This window comes from Trachurus japonicus, chromosome 14, assembly GCF_045865225.1.
Source record: "Trachurus japonicus isolate A0001 chromosome 14, Traja_1.0".
In the NCBI taxonomy this organism is placed as follows: domain Eukaryota; kingdom Metazoa; phylum Chordata; class Actinopteri; order Carangiformes; family Carangidae; genus Trachurus; species Trachurus japonicus.
Window position 1 is genome coordinate 4,319,538 of NC_140920.1, and position 21,132 is coordinate 4,340,669.

Consider the following 21,132-nt stretch of genomic DNA (forward strand, 5'->3'; position numbering starts at 1 on the left):
TTTTACTATGTTCACGTATGCTGTTTTTGTTCTGAGGCTTGACTTTTAACTTGACTCCAGGATAAATAAAGTTGCATTCTATTCTAAAATAGTAATTTGATTACAGTTACAAGCCCAGGTAACTATAGGTACATTACCATTGCCAGTCTTTCTGCTCCTCTCACCCATACTGAAGCACCCATCATGGGATACTTAGTGTCAGCCCACCCTGCCTGACCTCCGTGGTCCTGGTACGCCATAGTCACATTATGCTCCAGCCCAGTCCGCTCCGCTGTCCTGCTGGAGGTTGTTGTGGAATAACTAGTTGCAACTCATTACTTCTGAAATAAAGTAATGAGAATGGTAATGTGAATTGGCCCAACTCTGCTTGGCGCTACCTGCTAGCTACTGTCTGAAGAGTCAGACATTTCCCTTTAGGAGAAACTGAGATAAAAGGGAGTCAGTATCTGAGTCATGCCAATTTTCTGAATCAATCTTTTCTCTTATAGGTCACAGATATATATATATATAAAAAACCTGCTGATCAACTTCTATGTGAAATAGGTTGGTTCTTGTAGAGGGTTATATTTTTAATCTGACTGTGTTGTACCGTTTGTATTCATGCTTCTGTGAAGAATTTAAAACCTCAATGACCTTATCCACACTTTATCTGATAACACTGATTTCCACACCTGAACACTCTTTGTCTTTACATTGTGCTCAGGCAGGGACATGACATTTCAGTGTTTGCCTGCTGACGGTCATGTGACCAATAATAGCCAGAGGCTTTTACAGAGTGTGACTGGTCTGGTCTTGTCCTGTCCACCACCACCACCACCACACCCAGTCAGCCGGTCAGTCAGCTGGGGACGATGGTCGTTATCTACTGGGGGAAGTTTGGTGATTTTTAGCTATTTAGGTAAAACAAACATGTCTTGGTTAAAGAGGAAGTACACAGTATTTTTTTTAGCTCAACTATGCTACATTTTAAATTTAAAGCAACTACAAAGAACTTTTAACTGGATACCAAAAGTCTCTAGTTTCTGCTGATGTCTCTGTATGTACCACACCAGCAAATGAGGCCATTGTAGGGAAGATAAGTTATTTCTAAATAGTGTATCGTAGAACTGGGTTTAAAATAATCCATTTTTCCATTTCATGTTGATTCATTTGAAGTATCTGATATCGATTCATAAAATCCTAGATTGATCTTATGCCATTTCACTGTTGCACTGTTTACTTCTGGAGTGGGTGATGAAAAACAAATGTTTTTAGTTAACTTAATGTAAACATGAAGATTTTTAATAATACACCAGGTCAGGTCGGTAAGGAACAATGTGGAAGCCACGGTAAGTCCGAATTTTGATTGAATTTAATTGTAAAGTGAATTTTAAATTTTAAATGATGGTCAAAAGGACGTTACTTGGGACCACAGAACAATTTTAAAATTAGTCCGGAGCCCATTAATGAACATTGAAAAAACAATAGATTCTTGAACAAAAATGATTATAAACGTCCACACGCTGCCGTTGGGAGTATGGATGGTATGAAATGAACTGATCATAGGTGACCTGATATCTGAGGTCAACATGGATTACGACTGGAAATGCCTTTTACGGCGCTCAGACCAGAGACAGCACGCATGTACCAGACAAGCGTCCTTATGACAATACATGCAAGAGCTCGTGGGAAATGCAGTCACTACCGCTTTTGTCCACAGGAGTCGCCAAAATCAATGCAGAAAGGTATTGCCATGTCAACAAGTGATAGGAATTTGTCTCAACACAAAATGAAAGTTCTTTGTAGTTGCTTTAATGAAAACAGCTTCAGAGTGCTTGGAGACTCTCTGCCTTCCACCTAGCGTCTCTTGGCTGAAAAACCAATTGTAAGATCAGAGCCTCCGACCCGGTGTCCCAGCTCTCGTCTCTGCGGCACCGCCACACGAACGCGCCCCGTAACCCATAATCTCTTGTTCATGACAGATAAAACTACACAAATATACACATGGTAACATGGTAGATGATAAATAACGTTATCCATCGCTCCATGGATTGATTGGCTGAGAGGAGGGTTAGCAACACGGAGGAGAAGAGACCGGACTAAGTTCCCCTTTAAAGCTGAAATGAAATGGAACCCAAAGGTGTGCTGTCTCTTTAATATTACAAATAAATGTAATCATGTGTTCTTCTGTAGACAAGGCCATTGATTCAGTTTAATAACAGCGTGTCATACTTCCTATACAATAGGGTGACTTGTGCCACTGTTGGACCCATCAATCTGCACTGCCACCATAATGGATTTAATGCCTTTTTAACATTTACTGTTAAACTCTCTCTTTCTTGTTTCTTGATCTCTATTTTTCTTCTTTTCAATCACAGCAGTGTTTCCTCTCTGCAGTGCACGCCCTCTCTGACACACCCGTCATTCAAACTCTGAGGAAACATCAGCCACTGCTGCACCTTTCACTATAATGTGTCCTCAGCACCGTACATCATGATTTGAGCCCTGACTGATGGCATATTTCAAGCTTTAGTCATAAACAGAAGGAATCCTGCAGCGGATGAAGATCTAACATCAGATTTTGTGTTTGACACAGGGCCGTGGGAAAGTTAAACTGTGGTTTTTAGGCCTCATTAAAGTTAGTTTTACAATTATTATCAGTCTTAATCTGGTGTTTTATTCTCATTTTAAGAATTAATGATATTCTAATTGTAATAAATTGAAAGCATTTATGCTGTGCATAGAGATGGTTGTGATATTTTGTGGAAAACATTGCTTGTGAAAACTTCTGCAGTCTAGACCAAACAGTAGGAAAGTTGTGCAACACTTGTATTTTACATTGTGTTGTTTTTGCTGCAGCTCACGCTCTGAAAACTTCTTCCATCACCGATCTCATACTAGTTCTGCATGAACTGGTCATTGTTGTTAAAAAAATCTTGTTCTCTCTTATTTAATGTGTGTGGAGGAAAAACTGAGTCTGGTCCAACACCACCGCTCTGGATATGAGAAAAAAAAAAAAAAACATCAGTGAATGTCGACACATGAACTCATATGGAGCTGATTTTTTTCCCCCTTATTCAATAAAAAGTGTGAGTTTCACTCTGAAACACACACACACACACAACCATATTCATTCTTTCCCACCCACACACACACAGGCAGAGTATCAAATGACACACACATGTATAGTGTGACTTTTACTCCTATTGCTGTTACATAATCACCCACACTATTCAACAAAGGTTCTTTAAGGTAGATCCTCACATCTTTGTTAACATGTAGACTACAGACACAATACACACACAACACACACACATGGTGGTCCAACACAAACAGACACAAACATGGTCCAACACAAACACAAACTTTTAACCTGGTACGTTTTGGTGTAACTTTATACAACTTTGGTCAACATTGAAATCAAAAAAAGAAGAAGACAAAAAAGGAGAATTGGACTGAGAGCGTGAACGCACACGTGCAGCTCCCGCGTGGACACGTGTGTGTGTGTGTGTAGTGAAGTGTAGAAACGGTGTGGAACAGTTTAACTTTAATTCTATGACCACACACCGCGTTTTATTACGTTAGAAAACAAAATAATGTTAAAAAACAAAACACTAGTGTCAGATAAAACACATGTCACTCGGGTTTCCACCGCTGATCATAGTAAAACGTGTTTAGTGACGGATATTTAATGAGTTAACGGTGATTTGCGGACGACTCGAGGAGGGGGCGAGGCCGACGTCATCCGGGGCTCCGCGCTGCGTTCAGGTCCGTCGGAGGAAATGTGTTGCTGAGGAAAAACATTAACCATTTGTGTGTTGCTAACATTCACCTCAGAGTCTTAAACAATACATAAGTAGAATTAAAAAACGCACAAATAGATGCAGATAATCCAAGAATCCATATTTACGAAATTTGATACCTTTCTTTTTTTTTAGGCTAGGCTACCTCAAGTAGGCTATTGTAGTTCTACCTGGTTGAACACATTTGACCAATGTAGGTGGCAAATTACTGTAAACATTTCATATATGATCAAATTACAGCCAAATGAAAACAAAAAAAATCACAAGAAATTATTTACAGACAAAAACAAAAACAAAAACTAAATAAACAGTGTTTAGGGCCGCTTCAACCACAGGAAGTTAAACGTTTTATGATTATGCTGTTATAAAACCTCAAAAGTACCTCAGTATCTCATAAAAACATAGACAAATGAAGTAATTTTCAACTGAAAAATGCTTTCAGTTTAAACTTATTGTGGTCATAAAAGTAGGAAAAGTCATGAAGTGTCAACAGTGAAGTCTCAGTGAATTCATCAGATGCAGTAAAAATGTGTTAGTATAGTGGTAATCATTTAGCATCAGTCACTTGGACTAAATACTTGTGTGACAAATTTGTAGGCTAACTACAAAAGGTCTCAGTGTCTTCTTGAGACCTGAATGATCTTCTTGTCATGTGACAGGAAGATAATGAACCTTTTATGTAGGTCTGTTTGTGTGTCTCAAATAGAAAATGCCTCACCAGGAGCAGATAAAGTTGTAATCTAATTAAGGTTCAACTGTATTACTTTTACTATTTTCTGTTTTTTTTTTCTTTCCCCCAAATGATCATCTGGTAGCCTATATAAAGCAGCAGCAAATTGTAAAAACAAATTCACAAATATACAAATAGTTTATAGGTCCTCTCTTCTAATTAAAACCCAAAGATGTTGGATGAAAGAAATGTGAGACAATCCATAATATTTTAGATATTTTGTGTTAACTCACCTGATATTATTAATCACTTTTCAGATTTGTCACGATTTAGACCTGTAGAACAACTTTATTTATCTCAAGTTGGGGTATTCGGTTTACAGTCTACCAGTCGCAAAAACAAACACAAAGACAGGACAACACATACTTCATCAGTTCACTCTGTTGGTGACATGAATCCAGAGAAAGCAGCAAACACAGGAGTCATACAAAGGCCGTAGTGCAATAAAATTCACTAAAAAGTAAATACATGGGTTCATGGTTGTTCATAATGTTTTGCAATTAAATAAAATCATCTTAATAATGTAGGCTACCTGTACTTCTTGGCACTAAAACAAAAGGAAGAATTTAGAGTTCTCGTTATTCATAGGTTATAATGTTATCATTTCACTGGTCTGGTCCACTTGAGATCAAATTATGCTGTATGTGGCCCCTGAACTAAAATGAGTTTGACACTCTAAAAAGAAATACAAGTGCAAAACCATTGCCCTAAAAACGTTGATGAAAATACAAAACTTCTTAAAGTGCAGGATAGAGAAGAATCCGTATTCTGGCAGTATATTTGATACATTTAAATTGTTAATTTATTCCTAATAAAGTGTAATTGATGGTGTATTTCTTTATTCAATAGACACAGGCACACACATACACTCTCCCTCTCTCTCTGAAGATCTAAATTCAGACTTTTGACGAGCACTTGAAAGCAGCATCTCATCATGACCCCCAGAGGCGCGTTCCCGTTGCCGACTTTGCGTGGCTACTCCCCCCTCTATGTACATCGTACGTGCGCGCTCCCACCCTTGTATCGCGTGGTGGGGATCATCCATATTGCTGCTGCTGCTGCTGGTGGTGGTGGAGATAAGGTTGTAATCCTCACAGGCCCTCGGAAACGTTTCTTTATTAATTTTTTTAATAGATGTTTTACTAAAGCAGCGCTAAACCCGCTCCGCGTCTTCAGACGGAAGCCTGGTTGGTCTACGAGGAGAGACAGAGGAGCGGCACCCTCCGCCGAACTTACTTCGCGTTTCCTTGAAATTGAAGGCCGGGAGGAGGGGTGGAAGAAGAAGAAGGAGGAGGAGGAGGACTGGTGGTGTGGTGGTAATCCTAAAGGGGGGGAAGAAGAAAGACCTGGTGGTGGTGGTGGTCGTCGGAGGAGGAAATGGCCACTCAGGTGGAGGCTCTCCTGCCCGGCAACCCGCTCGCCAAAGCGGCGGAGGAGCACGGCGGAGTGATCCGAGGTGAGCCGGAGGAAGAGGAGAGCAGCGGCGGCGGCGGCGGTAGCAGCAGCTCCGGGCAGCAGCAGCAGCAGGGAGGGACCCCCGGTGCGGAGCAGCAAGCGACGATGACCACAGAGGAGGAGCAGCAGCAGCAAGAGGAGGGGGGGGACGACGACGAGGAGAGGAGCAAAGGAGGAGGCTGTGACAGCGAGGACAAACAAACCGAGGAGGGGGGTAAAGGTGGTGGTAAAGGCAGCGGCAAAAAGGAGTTTACTGACGCTCCCCCGCCCAAGGTGAACCCGTGGACTAGGAAAATGAACGCGGTGACCGTGGTCAGCGTGAACGGACAAGCACACCACGGTTGGTACCCTCCTCACCTCCATACCTTTATTTGTTTTATCTATTTATTTATAATTATTTTATGTGGCTGTCAGTGTTGTGGTAGTGTGTGTCTGTCTGTCTGTCTGCCTGTCTGTCTGTCTGCCCCTGTCCAGGTGTGGTCCCCCCACTGTGGGGAGGGGTGGCTGTCATGTCATGTCACAGGGCGGTTGGTTGGACAGATAGATAACGCACTTATTGATCAAAATGCAAAATGCACGAGTTATAAACACACACACACACACACACACACACACACACACACACACACACACACACACACACACACACACACACACACACACACACACACACACACACACAAGAAGGAGAAGCTGTGGTTGATCCCCTGTGCACAACCTGGTTATATTTGGAGTGAAAGCTCCCTCCACCCTCCTCCTCCTGGGGGGTGATTATTCCTGGAGTTGGGGTGGCACTGTGGACACCCACCCACCTACCCCCCCTCATGGGTGATGGCTGGCTGCTGATTGCACAAGGATCACACCCTTTAAAAACAAAAAACAAGTTATTTCCCACAGTTTTTAGATGAGACACAACTCCTGTTCTCCTTAGAATAAATAAAGTCACGTCCACTGTGTTAACTCAACCATCTGCACAGTGTTTTTTAAGGTTTATGATCCCAAATTTGACATTTTCACAGTGCACGTGACTGTGACTCTAAAGTTTTTATTTAAAGGCAGGATAAACTCACACAGAAGAGTTTTGGATTAAGATAAAACTCAAATGTTTCCATGTTTAGCTTCCTCCTCCTTCTTCTGGAGCCATGATGTGTCCCAACCTACTGCCACTACACACTCAGCCAAACCTGAGTTGACACACACACACACACACACACACACACACACACACACACAGTCCTGTGCTTTCTCAATGTGTAAACCCGTGTTGATCCATGTTCACATGTGTGTTAACTGGTTTCAACATCCAGATATTTAATGAGACACCCACCACCCAGACCAGACAGTTGCATCAATTGGCATGAAAAGGTTGTGTGTGTGTGTGTGTGTGTGTGTGGCAGCTAAGCCAGCTAACAATAGCACACACAGACACACACACACGTAGTCATACACACTCTCTGGCCTAGTGCGTCGTCAGAGCCCTTCTACACACACACACATACAAACAGACTCTCGCATATGTTAGCTTAGCCTTTAGCCTCCATCCCTCTCTCTCTCTTTTATTTTTACTTTTTACTCTCTGTTTTAACATGTCAGCGGTTTACTTCTTTCACACGCTGATTAATTGCACCGAAGATACGTATAAACACGAAACATCTGCAGGTTTAACGTGTTTAAAAAGCTGCAGGTTTGTTATGAGACGTCACGTGTTCACTCCACGTGTTCCCCGAGAGAAAGGCTAACGAGCTAACTAGCCTAGCGTGCTAACTAGCTTCTCGTTGCACCACGGTGAACTGCAGACGTAAAAAAAAATAAAGCAGGTATGGTGTAAAATCGTCTGGTTTAAGGTAGTCTGGTTGTTTTGTGGTAAATTACCCAGTTGTCACGGGTGGGTAGCCCCCCACCACCCATGTTGGGTGTCAGCTCAGACCGCAACTGTTAGCATGGGAGCTAGCAGGCAGAGTCATCATGGTGGCTCCTGTTCTTCTGTGTGTGAGCTGACTGGGACACACAGAGGAGGGGAAAACGCATCCTAACTGATTATATTTTGTCATATAAGTAGATATAATGGTGATTTTGACATAAAGGCTCATTAATCGATCAATATAAATGATTATTGATGCCGCACATGGAGCAGGTCTCCTCCTCTGTCAAGGCAACGTGGTTTCATGTCTCTCAGCCATGTGTGTGTTTTTTGTACTGCACACATGTTGTTTGGTAGTTCACACAGTCTGGTCTGTCAGTTGTGTGTGTGTGTGTCATTTTAGGTAGGTGCTGATTCTCACATAAAGGCTCATCAATCATCATATAGGAGTAATTATTGATGCTGCACAAGCACATGGAGCAGGTCTCCTCCTGCTGTTCTTCTGTGTGAGCTGACTGAGCCACACAGGCTGGAAAAAACAACTCACAACTGATTATATTTGATCATATACGTAGATGTAATGATGATTATAACACAGGGGCCTAATAATTGATCAATAGGAGTGATTATTGATGCTGCACACGCACATGGAGCAGGTCTCCTTCTTGCTCTGTCAAGGCAACATGGTTTCATGTCTCTGAGCCATGTGTGTGTTTTTTTTGGTATGCACACATGCTGTTTGGTAGTTTACACAGTCTAGTCTGTCTGCATCCTGTCAGCTTTTTGTGTGTGTGTTGTCCTTTTTTGTATGCTTTTTGTTTGGCAGCCAGCTGCTTTGTTTGTTTATAGAGCTAAAGCATGTGTAACTAATGTAGACTTTAGGGTACAGGCTGTACCCTGAGATCTGGACCAGTCCGACTCCGGGTGGATTGGATGGTTATGCACCAAAAGCTGTCACATCAGCAAGTAACGCTGGACGGGAGCCAGGCAGACTGGCTCAGATAAACAGGCCGGAGAACGTTGCATTCAAAGACTAAAAAAAGAGGTTTAAATTCAAGTTGTGTGCAGATTGTCGACCATGTGCAGTGGTTTCCCTGTTTCCACACACAGCTATGATGTCTGTGTGTGTTTGAGTTGTGATCAGTTCAGTTGAAGAGTGAAATTACTTTCCCCAAGTACGGTTTTTATTATAATCACAGATTACATTACTTAGCAGACATACATCTCTTGGTTCACAGTTAAAAAGAAAAAAAACTGCGTATCAAATCAAAGCTGTCACGGTGCTGTAAAGGTGTAATGTAATAAGTATGTAAATATGTAAATATAAATATGTAAATAAGCCCTGAAAACAAAAACTGCAACATTGCATGCATTTCCCATATTGCAGTCACTGTGAATCAGCACCAATATGCAAAATATATATTTGTAAGAAAGAAACAATTAACTAACTAAAGACAGAAATGAACAGTGGGACAACAAAAGAATAATAATGAATGAAAGGTTAATGCTTTCAGTCATGTTTCTCTCATATGAGTGTAAATATCAAACTTTGAATCTCCTGTGTTGATCGAGGAATTCAATGAAATCCATTTATATATGATTTCCAGGCGGTTTCTTTGGAAAAATGTGAGTTTATCATAGTTGAAACTAGACAAAAAAACGAACAAAACAAAAACCTGATGATAAATCTCATTATTAGTTGTTCAACAGTGAAAAATCCCTGTCACATCATCTTCAAGTTCAAATCAGGCATCCAGTGACCTGTCATAGAGGAGCTTGAACCTCGTTGATATTTTTTACTTCATAAATGTTTTCAAACTGTTAATTACTAAACAAAAAATTCACTGATTCTCCGTCAGTCTCAGCGTTTCACCTTTTAAACTGAACCACATCTGAGTGAAGCGTAAAGTAAAGCTTCACTGCAGCACTCGGCTCGTTCGCACACACAGAAACGTAAATTATTAGTCTTTTTCTTTTTTTTTTAAGAGCTTGACTGTTCTCTGATCAGTCATGTGTACTCAGTTTGTCCTTGAACACGATCCTGGACTCCCGCCCTAGATTTTAAACAAAAAAAAGAAAAAGAAAAAGCAACACCAGCCTGAAAGAATGAAAATGTATTTCCAACGGCCCGGGCGGTTTTGTTGAAGGATCACAGTGGGAGTGTGTTACCAAACGTGTCTCAAATTTGTGTGGCAAGATAAGGGTGGATCTGGATTAGAGCTGCAAATAACAATTAGTCCTTTCATCATTTTTTGATTAATTACCCAGTCCATGATGCGTTGGTGGAAAAAAAGCAGCAGGATCAGACGGTTCTGATGAGAGACAAAAGATGTTTCTTCACCTTGTCAGTCTTTGATTACTGTGAATTCTTGTCCAGACTGAAAAAGGATCTGAAGCTCTTCATTCAAAAGGTCGGAGAGAGAGAGTGGCCGGTATCATCGGAAATAATTAGAGCTCTGGAAATTGCTGTCATGCTGAAACTGAACTGAATGAGCTCAGACGACGACGCTGCTGCTGCTGCAGAATTTTTTCAGATGATCAAACCGCGTAGTAAATGAGGAGTAAACGCTGGTTTGGCTGCTGCTGAGCTCCAGAGAGTAGACCAGACCGACTGACCGATCCACCGGTGTTTGGCTGCTAATATTAGTAGTAAAGATGGCCGACTTGTGTCCAGGGTGTGTGGATGCATTGCATTCTTCCTCCTCTTCCTCCTCCTCCTGTCGCCCAAAACCACGAGTGCAGCTTCGTCTCCGTGCAGCAGCAGCAGCAGCAGTTTCCTCTGCAGCCTGTTGTCCACCGGCTTTAAACTGTTTTTATGTCAAAAAGCAAAAAAAAAGTTTGTTCTGTGGCTCATCAGACATCTTGCATGATTTTTATTTTAATTTATTAAATCAATATTTATCATGCAAAGTTCACATCTTTCGCTGGCGTTGGTACAAAGTCATTGTCGTTGTTGGCACGTTGTTAATGCGTCTGTGTGTGTGTGTCACCCACTCCAACTGTCAGACAGCAGCTCAGCACTGTGAAACGAGCCTGTGGAGATTTTGAATCCGGTTGCCGGCGTCCTCCTGCGACCACGTGACCAGAAACAAACAAAAAAAAAACCCCAACATTTCTCCAGGTTACAACTGGTGCTGCTCAGAAACTCCACGACGACTGAATTTGGCTCCTTATTAATAACTGTGAGGAGGTTGTGAGCTGCTTCTGCCTCTGTAACGTCATGCCCAGTTTAGTCAGATTTGAACTTTGACATGTGAAAAAAAACGTCTGTAATGTCCGGCCAGTTGGAGAGAGAGAGAGAGAGAGGGAGGTGTGACAAGTATCTAAATAAGAAGCTGTTTGGTTTCCAGCGTTTTTTGGGACGGTTGTTACACCAGGATTAATCCAGTCTACCGCTCCAGCTCGGATCTACAGTGTGTTGTTGTTGTTGTTGTCGTCTAGTTTTGTGGAGCAGTTGAACACAAACACATGAGTAAGTCAGTAGCACAAACACAGAGCGAGTTGATCACACAGGCCACGATGATACAGCAGCCACGGCCCGTTTTTTTTTTTTATTCCTCTCACGAGTTTGAGTCAAACTGAACAGGGAGTGTGTGTTTTTGTTTTTTTTCTTCTTTAAAAACGTGTTTTGTCCAGAATTTGAAGTATTTTCCCAGAAAAGCTGTCAGACGGAGCTCCTATGTACCGTTTAATATCTTGTTTCATGAATGCATCGTGGCCGCCCTGAGGGAGTTCATGGTAAAAAAACAAAAAACCAAGTGTATGCTTCTTTTCATTTCTGCTTAAAGTTTAGTCTCAGGTTTGTAAACGCTGGATCTCAGCTGATCCTCTGATTCGGTGCCTAATGAGAACATGGTGGTGAGACGGTCGACTGTACGACATTAACTGTTAACTTCCAGCAAAACGCCGCCACTTTGGATAAACACGTTAGTAGTAGTTGTTGTTTCCTGCTCGGCTGCTGCTGCTGCATGAGGACACCTGTCGCTGGGAACCAGGTAGCAACAGGTGGTGAAGAAGAAGATGAGTGAAACATCATGGACCCAGACGTCCAGGCTGGAAGCACCACAGCTTTTCTATATATATATACATACACACACCGGATCTTAGGTTGTCGTTTGTCTCATTGTGTTTGAGTCGACAGCAGCAGCTAAATCGTCTTGGACCAGATCGACACACACTTGTTTAACTCATGCAGGCGGAGTCATTTGTGCAAATGGTTTATTGTTTCATTGCAACTGGTTTAAAAGTCATTATGAGTCAAAGGTCTTTTAATTACTATTATTAATTATGGACAGAAGGAGCTGATCATTAATTGTTTTTGCACGGCCCATGTGCTCATGGGGCTGCAGACTGGACCTCACTCACAACTAGGGATGCACATTTTGCCAGATTCTTTTTTTCAGACCGATAACCAACGCTCATTAACCGTGAACTGCAACTCGATCGACGATGTTTTTCGTTATAAAACACACGCGTTGCTTCAGCTGTGCAGCTTCTCATCCACTGTGCTCCAGCTCGGCTGATCGGCGCTCAGATGGAAGTTAGATCTCCACATCTCCACAGATCTTTTTTTGCAGCCAAACACCAGGCTGAAGAGCGAGAGAGAGCGAGAGGGACAGCAGATTTTTGTCCTCCTGCAGCCACCATACATCTGACACGCCACCGTCCGCCACAGGAAACACTCACAGGCGTAGTCATTAGCTTTGACACTGTCAAACCAGGAGTTTTTCCCTGTTCCGTATTGATTGATTGATTGGTTACTGTATTTCAACAGACAGGTGACAAACCCAGACAGACCTAAGTCACATGACCTGATTAATTGTGCCTTAATTTTTAAATATACGTTAATGTTTCCAGATTAATCGCATCCGTTAACTTTGACAGCCCTAAAACCCATCTTATAATTCCTTAAAATACGTATCTCCTTTGTATTCAAATATGGTTAAAGACGGTTTAAACAGCTGATCATGTGCATCTTGTAGCTGGAGCTCCACCAGACTATCTATCTAGACCTCTCATTATGCAGCTTTCGATTGTTTACACTAAACCAAATGAAGACAGTAAATTGCAGTGTGACCGCGATGTCGGATCAACTTCTGTGCACTGACGTAGATCGGACACAAACAGTGTTGGACTAAGTATGATATAATAAACTGTAACATGAGTGAGTCCAGGTTCAGGGAGCTGCTTTTGACTTTTAGTAATAATGATAATAACCTAGTTTTGCTATAATTAACACAACCTGCTGCAACTAGATATCAATATTTTCTAAGAGTTTAAGGATGAGCTGATAATCTCTGCCGTCTTCCTTTCTTTCTTTTTTTTTCTTATTTAACAAGGATCCCTTTACTTTTATTAGAACATGCTATTGGGAGTAACATTTTATAGTAGGATAGTAAATGTGGATTGAATTATGACGTGCAGTTTCCTGTTTTATTGGCTGACGTTGATGCTCATGTAGTGAGTAATATATAAAAGTATTTAAACTGAAAATGAAGTGAGTGTTGAGTGACCGAGGTCACGGCTCCTGCTGGAGGTTGTGGGGGAAGAATGGACTCATCATGGACACAGTTTAATTTTTTTTTCAAGGTTAAGGTCATACAATAACATGAGAAGGCACAAGTATTCCTGGAAAAATAAGTTTGGGATACAGAAAAAATAATAATAATAAAATGGATAAATAATAATGATACAGGTAACATAACTTAATATGATGCTGTCTCAGCCATTAACAGTTTCCTCTCAGTGTTGGTTGCGTGGGTGATTTCCAGTGTCTCAGGCTTTTTGTCAAGGTTGGTAACTTGTGTTTTATTCACCAAAAGGTATAAACAATAGGGATGGTTAATCCGTCCAATTTCCTGATTCGATTTTCAATTATTGCTGGTTATTACGTTTCTATTTGACAGTAACAATAAACCAAAATACACCACAAACTTATTGCACTGTCAGCTATGGATTTACTTAACTTCTCTTTTATTGTGTTAGACCTCACTGCCCCTTCAATTTGTTTAGTCTGGATGTAACTTCCAAATTCTTAAAAATTGTTTTAGATGTAGTCTTCACCGTCAAAAAAAGAATGTCCACACTTACCAATAAAAGTCCATTGTTTGAGTTTTTTTTTTTTTGAGTTTTTGAGTTTTTTTCCCCTACAGAACAAAGATGCAGCTCTGGAACTTTAAAAATTTAACACAATAAAATCATCATTTGTCAACATTAGTCACACGCCCGTCGGTCCTAAAGCTAAAGCTGACATTATGGATGAAGAAAAAATAAGAGTTGAGGTGGAAACATTTCATGATACAACACATCCGTTCTACAAGACAACAAACAAAGTAAAAAAACGCAAAAATCGACTCATAATCGTCCATACAATAATCGCGATAAATCACTCAATATTTTTCACCACCCATAATAAACCTGGAGACACCGGCAGAGTAATTCCTGCCCAAGACTCTTCAAGTATTTTAAAACCTTGTGTGTGGATGGGTTGGTCATGACGGACCAAGTTTTGAAGTTACAGCTCTGTCCGTCCGCCCATCTGTCTTATCTAAAAAGTCTGGTGTAATGTTGTCGTTCTGGTCCTGTAGCCGAGGTGTGTGTGTGTGTGTGTGTGTGTGTGACGTTAGAAGCAGAAATCAGGAACGACCGGCGCGTCGGCCTGATGGATAGATGTTAATGTGACTGTAGATGTGAATGTGGATGTGGGCTCGGCTCAAGGCTTTATTTAGCATTTGTAGACCATGTGCATGAGCCGTAATTAACCCATGCTAACACTGCTGCCCCCTGAACCTACACTCCACCCACACCCACTACTTTATGTAAAATGATTAAAATAGTAAATAAATGATATAATGCAGTTGTAAAGAGACAGGATACTGTTTCAGGTCATGGCTGAAGTCAGTCATTATCTGTTTATGCAGCAGCTTCCTCTTATTATGTCTGACACCAGTTTCACTTTTAAAGTTATATTTACTTTGATGATGGTGAATGAGTCTGTGTGTTTTTTTTAATTTTTGCAAACCACTAGATAAAGTTGTGTATTCAAAGTGCTCGGAGGTGTCATGATCTGTTTCTGAAGCAGCAGACGTGTCACATTTGTCTCTTTTCTTTTGTTGGGGTTGTGACCCCCCCGATGGCCCCTGCCCCCCACCCCTCCCGCCCTCCTGGGGCCGTTTGTAGCCGAGGGTTTTTACGAGGTGTCAAAGGTCTTGAACCTTAGAAGTGCTGATGTGTGAAGAGGTGGAAGTGGAGCCGCTGGTCAGAGGACGATGCCAACGGCTTCATCTCTTCTTCATGTTGTTGCCTCTATCGTCTTTATTTGTTGGGTTGTTTGTTTGTTTTCCGGCAGAATTGCTCAAAAAAAACTACTGAACCGACTTTGCACCAAACCGCCAGGGGAAGAAACCTCCTCAGGTTCGCTGTGCCGCTTCCCCACTGAGAGCCCGTCCACACGAATATGGCTTCAGTGAATCCGCATATGTTTTGTTTTTTTAAATTGTTTTGGTGTTTTGTCCACACGGAAACCTGCATTTTTTTCGAAGCATGTTCCAGAGTTGAAAAATCTTTCATCTGGACGCGGGGGCGTGTCGACTGTGCAGACTTGCCTTCAGTCATATTTCACAACAAAAAGTTACACTGGAGGACAGTATGTGCCAGTTAACGGTTATTGTCATTGTTAAGTGGTCAACGTGTGTCCACTTCTGTTTGTGAACAACGTCTGCTGTGCGTGTTTGCGTAAATTGCGTAATCGACGGTATGTTGTAAGCGTCGACGTATTTATTTATGCGTAGCAGTTCACCTTCACCTCGGTGCAACAGAAAACACAGTTGTGAGGAGGCGGTCTGTGGCGTCTGTTCCCGTATTGCACTTTTGTCACCTCCTCAAAATGATCCAAACTCGGCGTTGATGGAAGCAGGCGAATGGAGTCTGTGGCCGAAATGCAAAAGAGTTGCTATACGTCGTACGTCACGTAAATTAGCGTGTTGACCCGGGTGAAGGATTCCCACTGCAAGCCGATCTGAGACAAGCCGATTAAAACCCGTGTCGATTGCAGAGTCGATTGACGAAGGTTGGCGACCGTTTCCCACTGCAAGCAAGCCGATTGTTAGCGGGTTTAAACAGGTTTTTTGGCTTTGTAGATCTGGTTTATGGGTCAGATCCAGATCCATGTTGTGAGATGTAGAAATCAGGCTTCTTTCTCAGAACATTATAAATAATCTGAGTCTTTATGGAAAACGAGACGCACCTTTTTTTGTTGCCTTTATCTTGGTGTCAGTTGGTGTCTGTGTTTTTACTATTTGCATGAACAATTTGAGCAGTAAAACCGTTCAGTTTTCAGCTTGTTAATCGATGCATCATGTTTTTAAAAAATATGATAATTAGATTTTCGCCTCGTTGAGACGAAGTGAAGTTGCAGCGCTGTCAGATATCAAAGGTCGGGACCTCAGAGCAGATTAACCCACAGTGGAAATGTGAAGATAAGTGGCAGCAGCAGCCTGGTGTCTCCCACTCTACCCCACCTCGCCCACTACACACACACACACACACACAGTCAGCTGTTTGAGATGAGCCCACGTCTGTAGTCGTCCAGCTGAAGTTGCTTTATCAGCCTCAGAGTCGTGTCTGGACCCGACGATAGAGGACGATCATCTCTCAGACTCTGGGTGTGGAGGAGGAGGAGGATATGTCCGGTCAAATTTAAAAACCGTGCAACTTACAAACCCAACATAATCTAAATAAATTAAATCTCCTTTTGAGAAAAGAAGCAGCGGTTTATTATTATTCCACCGGTGCAGCTTCCAGGTGGGACACAAGTGCCGACCAGCTGCTCCCAGATATTTTTAATCTGCGAGAACAGCAGCAAAAAAAAACAAACAAAAAAAAGTTGCTGTGTCATCTTTTGCCATTTTCTTTTCTACGTTTTTTTCGACTTGGCTCGTTTACTGTCACTTTTTTCCCCCTCTGGCTCCACAACCGGAGGCCTCACAGCTGTGGATGTGGACGAAGCCGCCAGAACTGAACACCTCACGTCAGAATAATTCCCATAACTCACCAAAACTATCATCCAACATCCAGAGAGCCGAGGAAGTAAACTCGGTTTGAACTTTCATGGCTCTTTTTTTCTCCACCCATTCATATCTAAGAGCGATACAATAGATAATAATTTGCAATAACTATCAATTAGTTATGATGGATTTTCTCTGTGCATCGACCCGGACCAGTCGTTGTGGTTCTGGACCTGTGATGGTTTCCTCCCTCATGGCCGCGCTTTTATTGTGAAAGCAGCAACAGGAAATGCCGCCTGTTGTTCCTCTTCAATATCACAACAAAATTAGGTGATAATCAATAATGTTATGTCACTGTGAGATGTTGCAGATGCTTGACCTCGTAACATGTTGTGAGATGACGAACGTTGCCATTAGGGACTTGAGAAGTTTGAGTCGGTTAGTTTTTTTTGGTTGTTCTGGGCCAGAAAATGAAAAATCATGAGTCATTAACATCACACGGTTTTCACAACACACACACACTGTGGCTGATAAGTGTTTTAAAGGGATACTTCACCCAAAATCGATAATTCACAAATTTTCTTCTCACCGTCATGCCAAGGAAGGGTTTGGAGAACTTTCAGAGTCATCAAAACCCTTTTGGAGTTCCAGGGGGGGTCCGGCTGGCAACAGATTTTCATATAATGGCGGCGGATAGAGTTCACTTTTGAATCGTCCAAAACACACACTATGAAACATCCAGATACCTCCATACTGCTCGTCTGTACTGACCCAAGTGTCCTGAAGCGGCCACATGAAAAAGTTGTTTTTAGCCTTGTTGTAGTAGTAGCTCCCAGTGGCTGCGCGAGATTTGCTGCTAGATGTTTGTCCGTGTTTACATCAAACATCCAATGGTTTACAACGACAAACTAACATGTCGCAGCAAATCTCGCTCATGCAGCACAAACATCAACAGAGCCACTGGGAGCTACTACTACAACGAGGCTAAAAACAGAGATCAAATTTATTTTTTCCCAACAACTTTTTCATGTGGCGGCTTCAGGACACTTGGGTCAGTACAGACGAGCAGTATGGAGGTATCTGGATGTTTCATAGTGTGTGTTTTGGACGATTCAAAAGTGAGCTCTATCCACCGCCATTTTATGAAAATCTGTTGCCAGCCGGACCCCCCCTGGAACTCCAAAAGCGTTTTGATGACTCCAAACTCTTTTTCTCCAATCCCTTCCTTGGCATGATGGGGAGTACAAAATTGGTGAATTATCAATTTTGAGTGAAGTTTCCCTTAATCAATTTGGGAATAAAAAAAAAAATCTCAATGAATAGATGTGAGGATTGGTCCAGGAGCTTTGATGCAGAGTTTAACATTAAGTGATGTCAGCTGAGGTCTGTGTGTGTGTGTGTGTGTGTGTGTGTGTGTGTGTGTGTGTGTGTGTGTGTGTGTGTGTGTGTGTGTGTGTGTGTTGCTCATACGCAGGGAGACCCCTCCCAGCTCCACCTCCTCTGTCTGGGCTTTTTGACTCTGCAAGAGATGATGTCATCACACTGGTCATGTGACGCTGGGGAGAGAATTCACTCTGTGTGTGTGTGTGTGTGTGTAGAGAATTCACTGTGTGTGTGTGTGTGTAGCAGGCTGTGTGGCGTGCGCTCTGGCTGTCGTTTCCTCCATATTTGGTTCTTGCAGACAGGCTTCCCTCTGTCGTCACCGCTCCTGCATCAAACTGCAGATTATTTCACTCCGACTGATTTAAAAGTTATTATTTCAGATTTTAACTCTTTTGAAATGAATAAAAAAACCGTTGATAATTGGTCATTTTAGTTTAATTTCAGTGTGGTTTTGTCAGACTCCTCATCCGTTCAGCTTCTGTTTCCCTGTGATGAGTCAGAACTAAACACCTCGGCTCCTTTTTAGGGAAGTTTTTTAATGTCTTTAGGTTGAGCTTCTGCCAGGAGGCGTCCAGACGTCCAGAGTGAAAATGAAATGCATGTATTCATAAAGTTGTGTTTTTTTTGGCTGCAGTTACCGGTGGGGAAATCCCAGAATGCTTCACTTTTACCTAAATAACTAAATCTCTCAAATGTGATTCGACTCCACAATCATGTGACGGTGAATGTTGGAGGAAGAGAGAAAGAAGGAGGATGAGGAGGAGAAAAATACAAACTATTCAACAAAGCCCTGAAAAAAGAAAAGAAAAGAAAAAAGTCCCAGCATCTGCTGGAGGAGCCGGAGCTGGTTTCCCAACATCACCACCACCGCTGTGTTTATCTGGAGCCGCAGAGAGAGAGAGAGAGAGAAAGAGTGAAAGTGAGAGAGAGAGGCGACGTGGCACTGAGTTTATTTATAGGCTCCCAGAGATAGATGTGATCTCCTCCCTCTCCGTGGGGCTTTGGAGCAGGTATTGTCACGGCTGTCAGCGCCGTGGGAATTCAGTCTCTGGACTCCACCTGTGTGAGGTGTTTCTGAGAAGAAGAAGAGGAGGAGGAGGAGGAGGAGGAAGAGGAGGAAGGTGGTGGTGTTGCTGGGTGGTGAAATGTGAGGGAGCAGCAGCAGATCTGACAAAGTTGAGTCTAAAATGTCACGTTAATGTTGGATGTGGAGGCGACGCAGCCGAGTGGAGCTGGTTGATGTTGATGTTGATGTTAACGGTCGCCTCGGGCTGTGTGGCGTTCACAGCCGGCTCGGCTCGTACAACTGGCCCCTGAGTGCCGGGGAGAAAGAAAAGACATGAGGAGGAGAAGAAGATAACATAAGATAAAGAATAACTTAAGTAATCCTCATCCGTCTGGCAGCTCATCCACCATTTGCAGAAGAATTTAAAAAAGGATTTCCATCATCTCTCCGTCCACCACCGCCATATTTATTTTTATTTTTTTCGTGGTCCATCAAGCTGTTATGAAGTAGAGGATCTCTTCATCACATCCGTCAGTGAAACATGACTGAATTCTACTTTTAAAAAGTCACCTTATTAGTTCTAGTTACTCAAAGAGTAGGTAACTGAGTTACAACATTATAAAAGTAACTAATTACCAGGAAAAGTAACTTCTCCTCCCCCTCCTCATGTTTGGAGTTTATAAATGGCTTTTATTTTTGCACATGCTCCACGTCTTCTCTGTTTTTTAAGCGCCATATGCAGACCTGTTGTTTTTAAGTCGCTGTCAGTGTTTTCGTGTGAACGCAGACGTTTCTTGCGTCTACACTGTGTTCACATAAAAACTTCTATAGATGGAAAAAGAAAAAGATCATGAGGCAGAAGTTTGTTGGTGCAGGTGAATGTGAATCCTTTTTGAAAGCATAACCTCTGGATAAATGTAGGAGCTGGTCCTTGGTCTCCCTGACACACACACACCTACACACACCTGTGACCCGTCCTTGAGTTTCTGACGACCTGTCGCTCTTATCGTTCTTGTACAGTTGAACACACAACACTGAGATAAACACCCCCTCCTCCCCACACACACACACACACACCTTCCTACCTGTCCACTCAGGTTGTTCTCACACTTTGAGCGACAACGTCTGAAACTGGAGCGGGTTTGGCTCCAGTTTTGAGCAAATAATAAAAGCAGAGTCTCAATTAGAAGCCGGGTCTGTTACTATTTTCTGCGCAGGTTCTTGTGAATGAACAAAACCTCCATCGGTGCCGATTAAACTTCTTAATGTCGCACATCCGGCTCCTTCCTTCTGCACTTCCTCTTTTAATTAGTAAGAACAGAACGATTTGACAGTTTTATTTGATAAGATTCGTTTAAAATTAATTAGTGAATTAAAAGCCTGTCTCAAATATTTGCTTCTGCAGTTGAAGCAAAAAAAACATGAGAACTTCATCATAATGGTGTTCATCTTACATCCAGAGTTTAAAGTGTAAATCATTAGATAAATGGCCTGAAGCAGAAATTATTTTTATTCATTAATCAATAAAAAAAGGTTTATTATTATAATTAGTTCAATTATCTTAGTACTTCAGCTTTTGATCACACCTCCTCAGGGACAAACTATCATCTGACATCATGTGACATCATGGTGAATGGCGATCAGCAACAGTTTTAGAAAACACACACACACACACATATCTGTTTGACTACTGGATTGTGGGAAAGTGAAGTTTCCTTCATGCACAACAACAACAAAACATCCTGAAAATGAAAACAGTGAAACAGATCTGGTTTCTTCGTTACTGAAACACAAACGTCTGTGCAGAGTAGAGAATTTAAAAAAACCCTTTTACATAATTTCCTGCCGGCATTTTTACTCCCGAGGCCGTGAAAAAGTCTCATTTCATGATGACGAAGCTGAAACACTTC

At 42.0% G+C, this 21,132-nt stretch overlaps 1 protein-coding gene across 3 annotated transcripts in view; it reads left to right on the top strand.

Moving 5' to 3' along the window:
* Positions 1-5,526: 5,526 nt before the first annotated feature.
* larp1 (La ribonucleoprotein 1, translational regulator) overlaps positions 5,527-21,132 on the top strand; it is a 51,296-nt gene continuing 35,690 nt past the window's right edge. For 2 of the 3 annotated variants that reach the window (XM_085797138.1, XM_085797137.1), the window contains exon 1: positions 5,569-6,307. In XM_085797138.1, the coding sequence (XP_085653264.1) occupies positions 5,890-6,307 (418 nt within the window). In that variant the 5' untranslated portion in view covers positions 5,569-5,889. Of the gene's footprint in view, positions 6,308-21,132 lie in introns of all 3 variants that reach the window. The other variant, XM_085797136.1, reaches the window with a different exon arrangement.